This window comes from Kryptolebias marmoratus, linkage group LG1 (assembly GCF_001649575.2).
Source record: "Kryptolebias marmoratus isolate JLee-2015 linkage group LG1, ASM164957v2, whole genome shotgun sequence".
Taxonomy (NCBI): Eukaryota; Metazoa; Chordata; class Actinopteri; order Cyprinodontiformes; family Rivulidae; genus Kryptolebias; species Kryptolebias marmoratus.
This window is the reverse complement of record NC_051430.1, coordinates 21,831,042-21,847,495: the sequence shown is the minus strand read 5'-3', so window position 1 is coordinate 21,847,495 and position 16,454 is coordinate 21,831,042. Positions and strand designations below refer to the sequence as shown.

Genomic DNA, 16,454 nt, shown 5'->3' with positions numbered 1-16,454 from the left:
CAAACGTTCTCACTAGCAAACATGGCGTCTGATTGTTTAGAACGGATAGTAAGCTAGAGAAAATTAACGCAAAATAAACAATAAAATTACCAAAATGGTCGTTTAGAAACATTTTAAAGACACATTTGGTGCTAATGCACGTCTTAGCATAATGTAATATTTTGACAAATTAGCAGCTGTTTCGCAGGCATTAGAATCTCACTTCATTGTGGGAAACATGTTAGCTTTTGAGCTCGGTCAGCTACTAGTAGCTCAGATTATTTAGAATTATTTTTTTTCCTTTCATCAATACAAGTTTATTTTCAATTTGAAGCAATGTTGGGATTTCTGACAGCAAGACAAGCTGGTCTGGACGACCCGTTGCGACTGAGACGAGCAGAATCAACGAGAAGGTGGGAGAAAATACATCATACTTAGTATAGCAGTTATTACATAAACATGCATCTTTGAATCGTATAATTCTATTGTACCAAGTTAAAAAAAAACATTTCATACTTCCAAAACAAATAACTTCACTTGAATCGTTGTGTATTATCGTGTACTGTCAGAGATCCACATGTGTATTTTGTATTCACCTGCAGAATATTGTTTTTACCAGGAAAAACCTTTGTAATAAACCTTTGTATAAAAACCTTTAAGAATGACAATATATTTACTGAAGATATCCATGTGAAGGATACAAAGTTTGTAAATCTGGTAAAACTGTGCTCTACTAAAGTAAAACTACATAAAAATGACATGGCCGTTTTTAATGATGAAAGAATATAGACTTTTACAGAGGTTAGTGAGTTAGATGAATTAAATTAAATGCTTCAAGAACCAGCTGAACCATATTTAAAGCTGAACTTTAGTGGCTGTGGGTAACTGACTTACCATTGTGTACGACTGTCCCCACGTGTTTTTAATTAACATCGCACAACTTACTTCCATCACTGGGCAGAAGTGATGATGTCTGCAGAAAAAATATTGTTGTGCCCATCAGACCTGACTGACATATGCTTTTGATTTTATTTCACTTGTACGAACTGATTTTAATCATTACTTCTTATTTTTGAGGCATAGCCACAAACTCACAGTTGTCTTAGAAAGCGGAACCCATCAGTGTTGTCTGTTTAGTCATTATTTTTTCAAATACTGCATTCCTTCAGCTACATATGTTTTTTTTTTCTAATGTTGTCATCTGTGTTTATGATTTATCTCCTCAGGGTCCTTAGTCTGAAGCTAAATCCTGACAGAGATGTGGATCGAGTCCATGGAAATGGGATTAATACCATTGACATTGAAACAATTGAGGGCAGATAGTAAGTTTGCGTTCAAAGTTTTTTTATTACAGAAAGAACAGTAATACTGTAAATTGTAACAGCTGAAACCACATCTTTGTCTTTGGTTAATTTAGCCAATCTACTAACCCAGTAGTAAAAGTTTCGAAACAAACAAGTCTTCAAATCCCTCTAGGGCAACCTGGTTGCAGCACTAATGTTTGAATATTTCTGACATTACTGTCACATTTTACAACGACACCACCTAAAAATGCAATTATGTTAAACAATGTAATCTGTAGAGATTATAACATTTGTAAGACATAGTCATTCTTAATGAGAAGTTAACATTTTCTTCATTGTTGTTAGCATGTTGTCTGGAGGTGCTGATGGAGTAATCGTTATCTATGACCTGGAGAACTACAGTAGGAAACTGCAGTACTCCTGTAAGGCTCTCTGTACTGTAGGCAGGTAAAGGTTTCTTTTTTTATCCACTAGAGGGCGGCATTTTATTTATATTCGACTCAGCTCCCAGTGATATTCACTAACGTCACAACATAGTAGCTTTTTTTTTAATGGTTTCACTAGTGTCACAGTATTAAAAAATACCTTCTTTAACCTGATTTTGCCAGCATTGATAATCAGTGCTGTTTTTATCGCCTCAGGTCAAACCGACATGTCCACAAATTCAGCGTAGAGACAGTCCAGTGGTATCCTTATGACACAGGGATGTTTGTCTCGAGTTCCTTTGACAAGACCATGAAAGTTTGGGACACGGATACTTTAAAGGTGAGCCATGTTAACTGCAAACGTATTTACCAAGTTTACTCTATCTTTTTAAATCCACTAAAATTTTGTTTAAGAACATCACTACAATTAGTTTTCTCTCTTCAGTGTAGAAAATGGACAGAGAAAGTTACAGATACTTTACTGTAAAGCAGTCAAGCATAAACTGAGTTATTACAGATATAAGTCAAACCTCTCCGACAGTTTCAACACATGATCAAGATTTACTGAAAGGTTAAGGGACTGCATTGGATTATGATGACCTCTAATATGCAGCTCTGCCACGTTTCTTCTCTTTTCTGCTCGTTTCGGCGTCTCTTCTTCTCTCTTTCTTATTTTCTGCTTCATGCTTTCTACCTTTCTATGCCACATTGTCCCATATGGCAGGCTCGGAGCTGTGCTAGAGTTACACTGGCACCCCAATTACCTCAAAAGGTCACAGAAAGGACAGAAAATAACCGACCTTCTGATTCCTTTACTCAGTTTCTGTGTCTGTGTCCCAGAAACTCACTCGCCCTTATATTTAATTTTAAAAAAAACATGTGTTGTATGATTTTGCATTATTGTGCACTCTGTCTTTTGTGTTTACGCGCGTGTGGCATTTGTATGCAAACAGAGTTGCCTCTGTGTGCCCCCACCCATCGGTGATGTCCATGCTGGCACACACTGACAGATGGAGCACAGAGAGGCTTTTTATGTTTGCTGGAGAATTTGCATTGTAACCACCGCTGCAAGTTGCCCTCTGAACTGCGCTCTTTCCCCCCCCCTTTTTTTTAATCTAATTTTATTCACCAAACTCTTTTCCTCTGTCCCTCTTGTGAATTTATGCCACCAATAAACTTTAAGGCCACTATTGTTCATTTAATCATTACATTAGATTTTCATTTAACATTTATATATGCAAATATGCTCAGCCCTGAGCATATAGATAGGTTCTTTGACTTGCGTTTTCTAACCGTCTCCCCGTATCTTACATATTTTATCATTTAGCCTGCTGATGTGTTTGAGTTTGAGGGTAATGTCTACAGTCACCACCTGTCCCCCATCGCCAGGAAGCACAGCCTCATCGCAGGTGGGTTTTGAACGTTTTTTTTTTTTTTTTTTGCTGCCAGAGCTAGTCGTTTTTCTGCCATTCTGTCCTAAAAAGCACAAAACCCAGGACAAAAATCCCACAAACGAACTTGTTTGTCGGTAGTCTGTTACGTCTGTGCGCTACGTGATGACGCTCCGGGAAACAGCACAGCTCTTATCCTTTCATAGTACCCCGGGCTGCGAAGTGACATGTTCCTAAAGGGGACAGAATCGGGTCAGAAGAAGAACACACATAAACTGACTTCAATGGAGAAACATTGTCGGAATCTCGGCGTTCCCAGGTTACAGAGCAGGACCGACAGGTTAGGCTGCATCCGCTGAGTATGTGCTCTTACAGATGCACAAAGAAGTTTCCACAAACCCGTCCCTTCAGCACTGCTTCTGGGCCAGAGGTCGTACGTTTTCCTCCTCCTTGGCGATACTTGTCAAACAGGTTGCAACATCCCAACAGTCTTTTTGGTTTTTTCTTTTTTTTTATGCCAACACTTGTAAGAGAATTTGTTCTTAAAAAGCATCTTGATCTTAATGCTGGATTACACTGGGGGGAATACAGTTTTAACTGTCAGATTAGGTTGTTTTGTTTGTTCGTTAGTAATAATCAATAATCTTATCTTCTTTCATGTTCTCATGGTAGCTGGGCGTGAGTGTGTTAACTCCTTAGTATCAGAGGTTTTTAGAAGTCAGTTTTCATATTTATCTTATCGGTAAAAGCTTGGGTTTCATGTCATTTCTGTTATGAGGTGCTTCTTCTTTATTTCAGTAGATTATTTTGATGTTTATTCTGATGACGTTAATGTAGATTAGTGCAAATGATAAAATCCAAACTGAATTCGAAGCATGCAGCTGATGTGACTGATAGTTTTCTGTGTTTATGTTGATCTTTGTTTCCGTTTTTTCCTCCCTAGTGTAAACCGTTCCTGTGTGTTTGTGTTTGTGTTTTCAGTTGGCACCACAAACCCTAAAATCCAGCTTTGCGACTTGAAGTCTGGCTCACGGATTCATGTTCTTCAGGGTCAGTGCACCGAAATGCCTTAACTTTGCCTGCGGTTAAGTGAGCTCAGAAAATTCCAACCATTTTTAGATTCTGTCGTGTTTCAGACTCACCTAAAGTTAGAATCAGTTTCTTCTTTTTTTTCTCGTTTCTACATACAATCCTAAACAATGACAAATCAAGAACACACGACAGAAGTGTCTTGTTAACAGTTTCGAAACAAAATAGTAAAATATTCAATGTTTGATGCATCTGATGAGAACTGAGTTGTTTTGTTTCACTTCATGCAATCCCTACAAGTGAAGCAGAAAGGAAGTAGTGGCTTGAAAAAAAATGGTATTAACCCACACATGGTCTGGACCTGAAACCAATAAAATGTTTTCTTTTGCTTCCCATTCAAGCTGGTTGAGCTGGAACATTTTTGTCAGAACTAATAGTGGGATCATCCAGTCAAAAAAGGGTGTGCCAGAATTTTGGGACAGTGGCCAAAAAGACTGGAGGTTGTCATGGATGCCAGGATAACTTAAACAAAGCTTAAATGTAGAGGTCTGAATGTTTTTAATCAGCAGTATTTTAGTCATTTCTTTTGAAGGCAAAAACAGAAATGCTAGTAACTTGCTTTTCGTTTGTCAACGGGAAGGATTGTGTTAAGATTTGAAGCTCCAAATCTCCCTATAGATGTGTCTGAAACTTAGATTAGAAAAAAAAGTAAAGTTATGTACAAAATCACATGATAACCAGAAACTTTTTTTTGCCAATTCAGGTCACAGAGCAGAAGTGCTGTCTGTGCGCTGGTCGCCCAGATACGAGCACATCTTAGCCACTGCCAGGTAAGCTCTGCGCGCAGCCGCTCTCCCTTCAGCTCAGCGAATGCCTGTGGGCCACATTTAAGGGTAACGCTAATTTATGGTGCCAGAATGCTCGCCGTGTTGTGCCCCAGCAGTTTGTGTCATCTAACGACGCAGCCATCTGGCCACAGTTAGACGCTGAGTCAAGGATAATAGTAACACATCACCACCGGATCGGCAACGTGTTGGTTTAGTAGCCGTGTCAGTTTAGCATATGGTAGATACAGTCCCCCACCTTTTTCACGCCACATTAGACCTGCTAATTAACCTCTCGGGATCGCTTTGCCTCTGTGCCTTTGGACTGTAAGTGATTTTGAAAACTGTTGGCAAAGGGAGGCGCACGCAGTAACGTACGAGCCGGCGTGTCAACTCCCAGTGGAAAATTGACCTTTAAAAACAAAAATGAGGTTACACACGGGGTTGTAAATAAAGTGCATCAGTCTTGAGCTTCCAGTTTGTATTCCAGTGGTTTGCTGAACTTTCAACACACTAATATAATATATTAGTTAACCAGAGGAATATAAAAACATGCTCATAATTTTATTATTATGTCTTCCTTTTAAGTGCAGACAGCAAAGTGAAAGTGTGGGATGTGCGACGAGCTTCGGGTAGTCTCTTCACTTTGGACCAGCACAACGGAGAGAAGTCAAAAGCCTCTTCAGAGACAGGTACAGTTCATGTCCCCTTTTCTTTTTAGTTTAACATTTTTCTGTTTTAAAGGCCTACAGCCTTTATTTGGAGAAGTTATGGATACTAAAGTAGGTATTCAGTGACTCTGAAGATGGAACTTTTGTTATTACAATTAGAGACTTTTGTCAGTCTTATTTAGCCACTCTGTAATTTATTTCATAAGTTAAAGAAGTGCTGCGTGAACAGAATAGAAAGTATGGAAACCTCAGAATATATTGTATTTCTAATTTAAATAGGTCTTAGTACACAGATGACTCAAACAGAATGAACCCATGCTTTGAATTATATTTTTTACATTTTATCTGTAGTTTTAGTTTTGGTTTAGCATAGTCTGAGTCTCGTGTTTCCAGCGGAAAGATAAGATTCTGCAAATCTAGTATATAATTTTTCCCCTTATCTGAGATTTGTTTGAATTTAAAAAGGAAGCCAGATTGCAGCTAATCTAGTTTACTTTAGCTATTATCTTTCAGCGTTCTGATTATGCAGAGAAACATTTTCACACATGTGGTAGAGTCTGACCAGTCTTCGCTTTTGGGCCAGCCCAACAAAATGTGTTGTTTGTTTTTTTACAATGAATTTATCAAGAGCAGTTAGTCGTTATGTAGTGTAAATATAAGGATTTGACATCATTATGCCCTACCATCCTCTCACCAGTTAACACAGCCCATAATGGCAGAGTGAACGGGCTCTGCTTTACTTTGGATGGTCTCTACCTCCTAACCACTGGAACGGACGACCGCATGCGACTATGGAATAGTGCTAGTGGGGAAAACACTCTGGTAAGTTTTTTTGCCATGAAGGTTTCGTCCACATCGCCGTAGAGGAGTTTCACCGGGGTTTGACTGAACAGATTGTTGGAGGTTTTCAGATATTTAAGTGTGTACACAAAGCACTGCACACCTTACCATTTTATGTTGTGGTAACAAATGCAGAAACTATTGTTTGTTGGGGTAAAATGGAAAATGCTGTCTTCTATTTTGAACTATCCTTTATCACTGTTTTACACATTTTTCCTTCAATAACTCCTCAGAACGAAGTTGTCTGGTTGCTACAGATCCCCACAGTTTCTTTCACCATCTTCAACTTAGTCTTTATTTGCCCGTTTTACAGGAAAAACTACCTGCCTTGAGGAAATAATGATGTAAAACTTCATTTTTTAAAGCTAAGGAAACACAAAGACGAATGGTGTGGAGTTGAAGTACTAAAAAATTCAAAATAAATTATTGATTCTTCTCTTTGAGTCACAAGAACATAGTGGCACAAGTTCAACTAGTTAAACATGTAAAACTTGTTCAAATAAAATGTCTTTATAAACCATTGTTTTAGAATAGAAATAAATAATAATACAATTTAGTTGAAACAAAGGAAACTCAAATGTTTCATTTCTATTTTTATGTGAATATGTACTTATGTGCAGATACCAAAAACTAACTACTAACTGTGAGTCAACCTTACAATCTGAGCTCCACGGTGTTCACATCACAGCTCGTTCCGTTCCTACAAGATCAAATATTTGATTATTTACTTTTGCTCAAGTTAGTGGGAAAGTGACACCAATGGATTGGAGCAGAGACATCAACCAGTCGATAAATGGGGAGTTTCACAAAAAGAATAGGATACAGTTAAAAACTTTAGATTATAGCCTCCTGGCAACATGTTTAATTCCAGCTAATTACACGACCTCAGAGCACAGAAACACAACTTCAGCACAAAGCTTAAAGAATCCAGACCTTTTCTGTGAAACCTCTTTCCCGCGCGGCTCCTCTGCGCTGCGGTTGGTTCGGTAGATGTTTTTCCTCCTCTTCTAGCTGCAGCAAAAAGCACGTCTAACAGTGACTTCATGGCAGAAGACCTTTTTGCAGGTCAGAGGTCAGGCTTTGATTACGATGATGCAACAGGAAATCCTCGGTCACGTTCTTCAGACGTCAGTGAGATTAATCGCACAATTCTAGTAAGTTCCCCAAGTAGGAATTCAGACGAGTAACCAGCAAGGTGATGTAACAGGTTAGGCGTTCTCACCTGCACTGACTGAACAAGTTCTAGAAAAGTCTTTTGGCGTCTAAAACGACGTTCGTTTTATTAGTTCAAAACTTAAAAGGTTTTCTGAACATTGAAAATGAGTTGTATTTTATGTCCTCGCAGGACTTGAGGTAATGGTTTTATTTCATTCTGTTCTTGAAATAAACAAAACAATCAGAAAAGGTACATTTTCACTTGCATTTTTGTAGTAAAACGACATTCAAACTCAAACGTGTTCAGCTTTACAAACAGTAGATTATTATAAAACTTTTAAACACACGTTCAATCTTGTGTCGCCCCCCCCCCTCTTCGTCTCCCCTCAGGTAAATTATGGAAAGGTCTGTAACGAGAGTCGTAAAAAGCTGCAGTTCAGCGTGTCCCGCGGCTGCAGCCCGGAGTTCGTGTTCGTGCCCTGCGGCAGCTCGGTGGCCGTCTACGCCCTCCACACGGGAGAACTCGTCACGATGCTCAGGGGTCACTACAATAACGTGGACTGCTGCGAGTTCCACCCAGACTATCAGGTGAAACATCAAAGTATCAGGCTGCAACCCCACTCCTTTTTTTTAGCAGTGCTCCCTTTGTTTGTACTTCGATCTTCTTGTTCTGTTTGTTCTTCTGGTTAAATGTAATTTCTCTTCTGGATCCTCTTTAGAAGACACGTCAGGTTCTCTCTCTCTCTTTTTTACATTCATTAACTGCTCTTTTTGCTGTTACAACTCTGCAGTGACGATAAGCCTCTCCCTCTGACAGATAACGCTGTAAAGCCAACATTTGCATCCATAAATTCAAATGCAGGTGTTCCTATTAAGTGAAAGAAGGTATTGCTCTCAGACGGGTTTTTTTACTCTGTTATATTCAGAAACTCGTATGGTGAAAATGTTTGTACTAAAGTACTTTTTTTCTTTCAAACCTTATCAGATAAAGAACAATGAGAAGTGTCAGTACTTTAGGGTCCCTACTCTCTGTAACATACATGTTGCTTTTGTTCAAGATTGGATGATAACGTTTTCAGAAACCACTGGGACATAATGGTAAATGGACTGTACTTATGTAGCCAGGCCACTCAGAGCTCTTTACCACACAACCTGTGCCCTCATTTACTCACCCACACACATCCATCCAGCACTCTGCTACATCTCTACAAAGCTAACCTGAATAAATCATTCTATAGAGTCCAATCAGTGCTTTAGATTTCATTCATACATTGATGGGGTGAGGGGTTCAGTATCTTGCTCAGGGACACTTCAACATGTGGCATACTGCTGGAATCGAACCTCTAGCTGCTCTGACCACTGATCCACAGCCACGCTAATTAGTTTATCTAGTGGCCAGATGTTACATAAACAAATCATATCCACAGCTGGACAAATAATCCCACAATGTTTTATTAATACAGTCTATTAATTAGGCGGCTTTAAATTCTACAGGTTTTTTTGTTGATGAATTTGGAGTTGAACCTTTAATAGTAATGCAGCTTTGTTTTTATTTACCTTCACTTTTCTGTATCTTTTTATCTTTGCGCTGACAGATTATTTACCTGTTAGGTAACTTTGAGGAGGGATGCAGACTTGGGTTCAGCCCATTCCATCCTTATTAGGTCATCCCAGCATCCGGCGACACTCCGGCATTTTCTGTGTGTGACAGTTGTAAGAATGCAGTTCGGCAGCTTGTCACTCTGTTGTTCCAGGAAAGGACACCTAGTCCGGATAACGTCCTTCATATGCTTCCTTTTCAATTCTAAAGAATGTGCTCCTTATATTTCTTCTTCAGTTATGTTGGAAAATTGGTCGTAGTGACTGACAGAGGACTTGCAGTTTCTCCTATGAGATGACTTGCTTGGCATGAATAGTTCTGAGTGTAATAATAAAACTCACTTACACACTTCAACGCTGGAATTTAACAGGTGCTGAGGCCACTGGAAAGTAAACATTTTGTCCTGAAGGCCATTTTCTGTAGCACTGACAAACAGAGCCGTTTTGTTGTTTGTGTAGGAGCTGTACAGCGGAGGTAAAGACAGCAACATTCTGGCGTGGGTCCCCGTCCTTCGTACCCCAGATATAGAAGAAGAGTCAAATCATGAAAATAAGGTACGGGGTGCTTTGTTTCCAAAGGTTTACAGATATTTACTTAAATGGAATTCTTCTTACTTAAAGGAACAAACAGGTTCACATATCTATTTCATGAGAATACTTTTGCTTTCCTTTCAATGTCTTTACTGCTCTTATGTTTCACTAAATCACGTCCTTCAAGAAAAAGAAAAGATGTGTTTATCATTACAAACAAGACTGCATAAAAAATGAGACACTATTTAGGCAAAAGAGCTAAAGGAAGGACAACACAAAGTAAGCTAATAGGAAGTACCTACCTGTCTTCATGATATTCTTTTTATAACTTAGCTTGATGTCATGCAATGTTTATACAGAATTTTCTTTTGATTTTTGCATCTGGATCAAAAGACACAGAGAATTCTGTTGTTTATTATACATTTAGTGCTTAAACACTCAAAGGTTAATCAGCTTTCCAGATCGAGCTGTGGATGTTATTAATAATTTCTATCCGTGTCACATTACAGAAGGTTTATCTCTCTGATTGACTGATATGAATTCCAGGAAAGATTTCAGACAGCCAAAAGTGTCTCGTAAAGCTGTTGGTTTTATGTTTTTTGTTCTTATATGTGCCTAAGTTGTGCATGGCAATCTTGATAAAACCCTTAGCTTCTCCTTTAAGTCTTTGTGTTGTTTTTTTCCTCCCTCTGTAGCAGAAATGAGATCATAGATAAACACGCGTCAGCCGTGGAATTTAAATTATGACAGCTCTGTGTTCACTGGTCTCGGTGACACTAAGTTAACTTGGCTGTCCCGAGTTACAAACGAACTGTCGTCTGCCAGTTTAGTCAGGAGTGTGTGTTTACATGCATGTTCTACAGCGTGTAGCCATTCTAATTTGTATGTACGGGTATTGTTTTAGCAAGGGATGTAATTAGAGAATTATATATTTCTAAAACATGAAATTAAAATGGATGTATTTTTTTTTTTTATTTCTCACAGGGTGCTGCCGGTCTGTCTGCTGTGAACCCTGCCTTTCAGGACGCCTGGAGCAGCGATGAAGACTGATCCAGATGATTTGAATCTGTTTACATTTATTATATTATCATATTACCGGGGCTTGCCTTAAATTTTGGGGTTAAGTAAACCACTGTCACTTTTTGTGTAAAAAAAATGTAAAGTTTATAAATCTCCACAATGCTATGTTTTTAAGTATTTGATAAATTTCTGAAACTTTGGTGCTTTTTTCATTATTATTTTCAAGTATCACCATCAGGGACCTTTTTTTAAAAATTTTTTTTAGAATGGTTTGCTTACAATCCGTATGTGGGAGAAACTGAGATTAAAAACACGGATGGTTCCATTGTCACTCTGGGGAAAATTTACATGTGTTTATAAGGTCTGTGTTCTACCCCTGCTGAAACTGGCAGCTAGGAGCAACACTGAAACCTCTCACCTGGGCACACGCCCTCCCAGATTTACATAATTCCAATGTAAACATCTGAAATGATGCAGTGATTTAATGACTGATAGTGTCTTGTTCTTAGCTATATCTAAAATCTTGCTGTAACATGGTGAAGGCAATGGAAAATAACAGCACTAATCTCTCTGTTTCTTCCTTTCTTTTAATTTTTTTAACTGAAACTAGAGGTTATTACGTGCGTAGAAGATATATTGTTCTGTCACCAAATTGTACATAGTTTTCTATGAGACATCGCCAAAGAATGATTCACCTCGTTTGACAACAAATCAACCAATCAGCAAGCGACTGGGCGTGGTTTGGATTTAGGCCCCGCCCACAAGATGAAAGATAAAGACCAAGCGGAGCGTGAAGAAGCAGACTGAGTGAGTACCTGCTGGGAGGTAACAAGTGGAACGTCGAGGGGGGGGGAACCGAAAAAAGAAAAGGAAAAGGAAAAAAAGATAACTCGACGCAACAAGTGGATTTCAACACAAAAGGTTTGCACGTTCTTGGTTTTAGCTTCAAGACAATTTAAAATTTTATCTTTTACAAGGTAGTTTTAAAAAGAAAAAGAAAACGGGCAAAATTTGGAAAACGCTGTTACGGTTGTAGCCGTTGATGGAGAAAGTACGACGCAAAGCTAAACGTAACTTTTGATGCTTGTGCTAGTTGTTTGGATGTACAGAACCGCTTTATTCCTTTTAACATTAAACTTGTGTTTTACATCAGTCTCAAAAAGCAGTCTTGAAGTTGTGAAGAAACTCATTTGAAATGGAAAACCCTTTTACATATTTTGTCTTTGCGAACCGCTGAAGTCAACAGTTACGTACATTGATCGTAAGGCGCCCTGGGAGGAACAGGCTTTTTACATCATGATCCCTGACCATTACGTTTATTGGCGTGTCAAGACTTGCCATCGTGCCATCATTAGAGACTCTTGACAGCCTTGCCTTTCTTCCCCCCTGCTGAAATCAGGTAGACACACCTTGAAAAACCTGAATGAAGGGTTTAGCTACATCTGCGCCTAGCATTCATGCATGTGGTGTTTTATAGTTCTTCATAGGCTAGGCATCAGAACTGTTTCAGGCTGAAAAAACGAGGGGAAGAAAAGCAGTTAATGGACCTGAGTGTCGTGATTTTGTTCAACTTCTGTTTGACAATAACCCGTTTCAAAAGAGAAGTCCCCTGGTGCCCATTTCCTGTAATTTTATTTCGAGAATGTTTTTGTTTTAAAACCAGTCAGGCCAGTCAAACCGTGAACATTTAATTCACTGCCTCCTGAACTTTGACAGGCATTACTTTGTCAGTGATCAGACTGGGTTAGGATTAATGGATGTGCATGGCAGAATCAAACATATTTAATCCCAATTTACACAACCGAGAGGGGGGGACAATGTCCAGTGTCTGCTTAAGTTTTGGTTACTTATCAGAACAAACCTGCTGATTCTTACATTGGAAGCAGGTTTAATTGTGACAGTAAGAAGGCAGTGATTTAGATTTGTTGCTCCGATGTGCTGTCATGATTTTGTCCTAGATTAAGCACCATTTTACTGGTCAGTAAGTTATATGCACTGGTCTGATACATGAGGGACTCCTTCACACACTTTCTTTGGGCTAGTTTCAGACTTACTGCAGTGCCTTTTTTTTTTCTCTGGAGTTCTTGAATGAAACCGTAAAATTATTAACAGATTTTTACCAAACGTAGAAACTACTTCCTGAAATGAGATTTTCCATAGGAATGCGGAGGAACCTGCATTCTTCATTCACGTTGCACTTTTTTTTTTTTTTTTCCTTCCACGTCTTTCGTAATGTGGAAGCTGGTAAAATTCCTCTTTAACGTGCAATGTGTCTTTTTTTTTTTTTTTTTCCATTTCTAATTAAGATCATGGGATTACAGCATCTCGCCCTGGTTTTTGCAGGCTGCAGATACACAGGCTTGCATCATGGACAAAAATATCAGTGGCTCATTCTGTACTGTGGTTTTTTTTAATTCAAATGTCAGTGAACCTGTAGACCTCAAACTGACACTTTTAACCTTTTGCCTTTTGTTCCCTCCTAGGTGAACTGCAGGGATTCCTGAAAATGGAGATTTTTAATATTAAATCTTCAGTTGCCCTCATTTATGATGAGTTCATCCAAAATGCAGGTGAGAATTAAACACCAGAAACCTTCACAATGACTCGCTTGTATATTTGTATGTACTTTTACACAATCACCTTTGAGTGTACTTCTGTGCACAAAACCACCCTCTCCTTTGTATGTGAACACCGCTGATCTCTCCTGTTGCAGATTCCCGGACGGAGAACTGGCTGCTCATGTCGTCTCCAATCCCCCAAACCGTCATCATCATAGCGTACATTTACTTTGTCACATCACTGGGGCCCAAAATGATGGAGAACCGCAAAGCCTTTGACCTCAAAGGCATCCTTATTGTCTACAACTTTGGCGTGGTGGCTCTCTCGGTCTACATGATCCACGAGGTGTGTTAGGGTTTTGTTGTTTTGGGGTATTTTTTTTTTTTTTTTTTTTGGTTCCTGTGAAGCCACTTTGGAATTTGCGATGTTGAAATCACTCCTTTGAATCTAAGCCTTCATATGACGGAGCATAGTTCAAGCTCAAAAAGGGAGTGTTTTAGCCTCTGAAGTGTGACTCATTTTGAACACTTTTTTTTTTTTTCTTTTTAATGGACTATTTAAAGTCAAACTAGATAAGCTTGTGTGATTTACAATGTTCTGATTCTTAACTTCCATATGTTCTAAATTGGGGGCTACATCCTGTTAATGGAGCTGGATAAGTTATTGGTGTGATAAAACAAAGTTTAAAAGGAGTTTTTGTTTTGTTGGTTTTTTTTCTCCAGTTTGTGATGTCAGGATGGGGAACTGGGTACTCGTTTCGGTGCGACCTTGTTGACTACTCTAACTCACCCCAGGCTATAAGGGTAAGTCGCCTTTTTCACATTCTAGTTTATTTGCCTTTTTTTTTTTTCTGAACATGTAGAAGATGTTCATATTTCTGAACTGGTGCTTAAACCTTATTTCCTCCTTCCTGTAGATGGCAGAAACATGCTGGCTTTACTACTTCTCCAAGTTCATTGAGATGTTGGACACAGTAAGTCATACGTTTTGTTTTCCACTTAGAGTTGTGACAATAGCGCTCCTTGTCCTTTATTATATATAATTATACAGAAAACTTTCTCCTCTTAGATTTTCTTCGTCCTGAGGAAGAAGAACAGCCAGTTGACGTTTCTTCATGTCTACCATCACGCCATCATGCCCTTCACCTGGTGGTTTGGAGTTCGTTTTTCTGCAGGTAAAACTCTCCTCCTATGATGTAGAAGTTGAAGTATCTGAAACATTGCCTGCCTTTTTTTGTGAAAAATTCTGATGTGGGACACTAATTTCAGGTGGACTGGGAACGTTCCACGCCCTGCTGAACAGTATTGTCCATGTTATCATGTATACATACTATGGGCTGACTGCGATGGGCCCCAACTACCAGAAGTACCTGTGGTGGAAGAAGTATCTCACTACCATTCAACTGGTATGTTTTTTTTTTTTTTTTTTTTTTTTTTTTTTTTTCTGTTTTAAAGTAGTTCTATTGTGTAGATGGATGTGCCATTCTGGCAGTTGATTTTAACTTTTTTTTTTTTGTTGTTTCTCCCTAGATCCAGTTTGTTATGGTGACCACTCACATCTCCCAGTATTTCTTCATCAAAGACTGCAATTACCAGTTCCCCATCTTTGTCTACATCATTGGCCTGTACGGCCTGATTTTCCTGTTTCTCTTCCTCAACTTCTGGTACCACGCCTACACCAAAGGCAAGAGGCTGCCGAAAGTGCTGCAAGCTCAGACATGGGCGCACCACACCAACGGAGTCATGAATGGGAACGCAGACCACGAAAAGTATCAGTGATGTGAACTTCTGGGGCGTTTTCTGGGTTGAGTTTTATTAACACAAGCAAACAGGTGCTCTGAGATTCAACCCAAACTTGTTTCAGACTGTTTTCTTTTTGTTTTTTTTTGTTTGTTTTTCCTTTGGCCGCTTTTCTACTGATGACTGGTAATTTAAGAATTGTCTTTTACAACGCTTAGGTTTATCTACATTACTAAGGTAATAGCTTTTTATTTATGAAGCCCAAGTTCTGCTGAGTAAAGGTTTTTTCACATGTCCACCTTGCTGTTACGTTCAAGTCTCAGTCTTACATTTACACTGACCATGTGGCTTCACCTGTGGTAAAACTGTAGGGCCCTCTGTTGTACAGTCACACTCAAAACCTCTGATCCTGAAATCATTTTTTACCTTTTTATAACTTTATCTTCCCAGAAGACTTTAAGTAATCAAGGTAGTTATTGTTATTATTATTATTATTATTTTTTTTTAATGTGCACTGAACTCCCCACCCCCCACCCCACGAGGCCTGATACAGTGTTTGCAGTTTTCTTAGTAAAGCTACAGCGGTCCTGTTCAGGTCATTAATTGGGTACATAACTGCAGAACTGAGTTGGTGTTTACATTTGACAATGCCCACTTCTCCACAGCAGCTGTTGATGGAAAATTTTCATACAGTGGCATAATTTTTCATCCGTGTTGCAGCTCTCCTATGAAAGCAGTGTTGTGACATTAACCCGAGTAAACCTGGTGGTTCTTGTAGGATCCAGAACAGACTACATCCGTAACTGAGGCCAACTGCAGAGTAACACTTACAGGACACTTTGGGTGTTCGGTCAACAAGCAGCGTGCCGATGATGTTTCAAATGGCAGGAGATAGTAGTTTTATATATCTTTTGATCTTAAATTTGTACCGCTCTGGTGACAGGACGCAGAATGGAGCTTTGTGTGGAAAGAGTTCCACCTTTTTATGAAGCACAAACCTACGTTGACTCTAAAGGTTTACAGAAAAGTGAATGGTTCTTTTCAGTTTGTCAAATCTCTACACCAGTGATTAATATTGTGAAAATGTTGTTTATATTGTATTTTATATGTATTTATATAAAAATAAATGATGAATGTACTTTAAAAAAAATGTCCTCGGCTTTTGTATGTTTGAGTGGTTGAAGTGAAAGTGAACGAGCTCCAATAAAAGTGCATCTTCACTGGAGGGTGCAACGGTGTAAGCTGCTGTGTTCGAACTATTTTAACTCTTTATCTTTTGGGAGATCAATATTCCTCTTGAGCCACAGACAAACGAGCAGAAACGGCCTCCAGGCTGGTTTGGTGGAGATATTGCTCTTAAATGCTTCTGCGGTGATTTATACTCTCCA

At 39.0% G+C, this 16,454-nt stretch overlaps 2 protein-coding genes across 3 annotated transcripts; both read left to right on the top strand.

The window, feature by feature from the left end:
- The first annotated feature begins 16 nt into the window (after positions 1–16).
- On the top strand, positions 17–10,967 carry ercc8 (excision repair cross-complementation group 8). Its single transcript, XM_017431305.3, has 12 exons — positions 17–392; positions 1,206–1,301; positions 1,629–1,730; positions 1,925–2,048; positions 3,036–3,117; positions 4,081–4,149; positions 4,892–4,958; positions 5,541–5,644; positions 6,321–6,445; positions 8,009–8,206; positions 9,677–9,772; positions 10,733–10,967. The coding sequence occupies exons 1-12, from the start codon at positions 316–318 to the stop codon at positions 10,796–10,798; spliced, it is 1,206 nt and encodes a 401-aa protein (XP_017286794.1). The 5' UTR covers positions 17–315; the 3' UTR covers positions 10,799–10,967.
- Positions 10,968–11,547: 580 nt separating this feature from the next.
- Positions 11,548–16,216, top strand: elovl7a (ELOVL fatty acid elongase 7a). Of its 2 annotated transcripts, XM_037976636.1 has the most exons (9): positions 11,566–11,689; positions 13,075–13,163; positions 13,252–13,338; positions 13,482–13,672; positions 14,050–14,130; positions 14,244–14,300; positions 14,396–14,501; positions 14,596–14,732; positions 14,857–16,216. In XM_037976636.1, the coding sequence occupies exons 2-9, from the start codon at positions 13,136–13,138 to the stop codon at positions 15,103–15,105; spliced, it is 936 nt and encodes a 311-aa protein (XP_037832564.1). In that variant the 5' UTR covers positions 11,566–11,689; positions 13,075–13,135; the 3' UTR covers positions 15,106–16,216. The 2 variants fall into 2 exon arrangements, with proteins under 2 accessions (XP_017286796.1, XP_037832564.1); XM_017431307.3 differs by lacking the exon at positions 13,075–13,163 and having other exon boundaries at positions 11,548–11,689; positions 14,857–15,105.
- Positions 16,217–16,454: the final 238 nt, after the last annotated feature.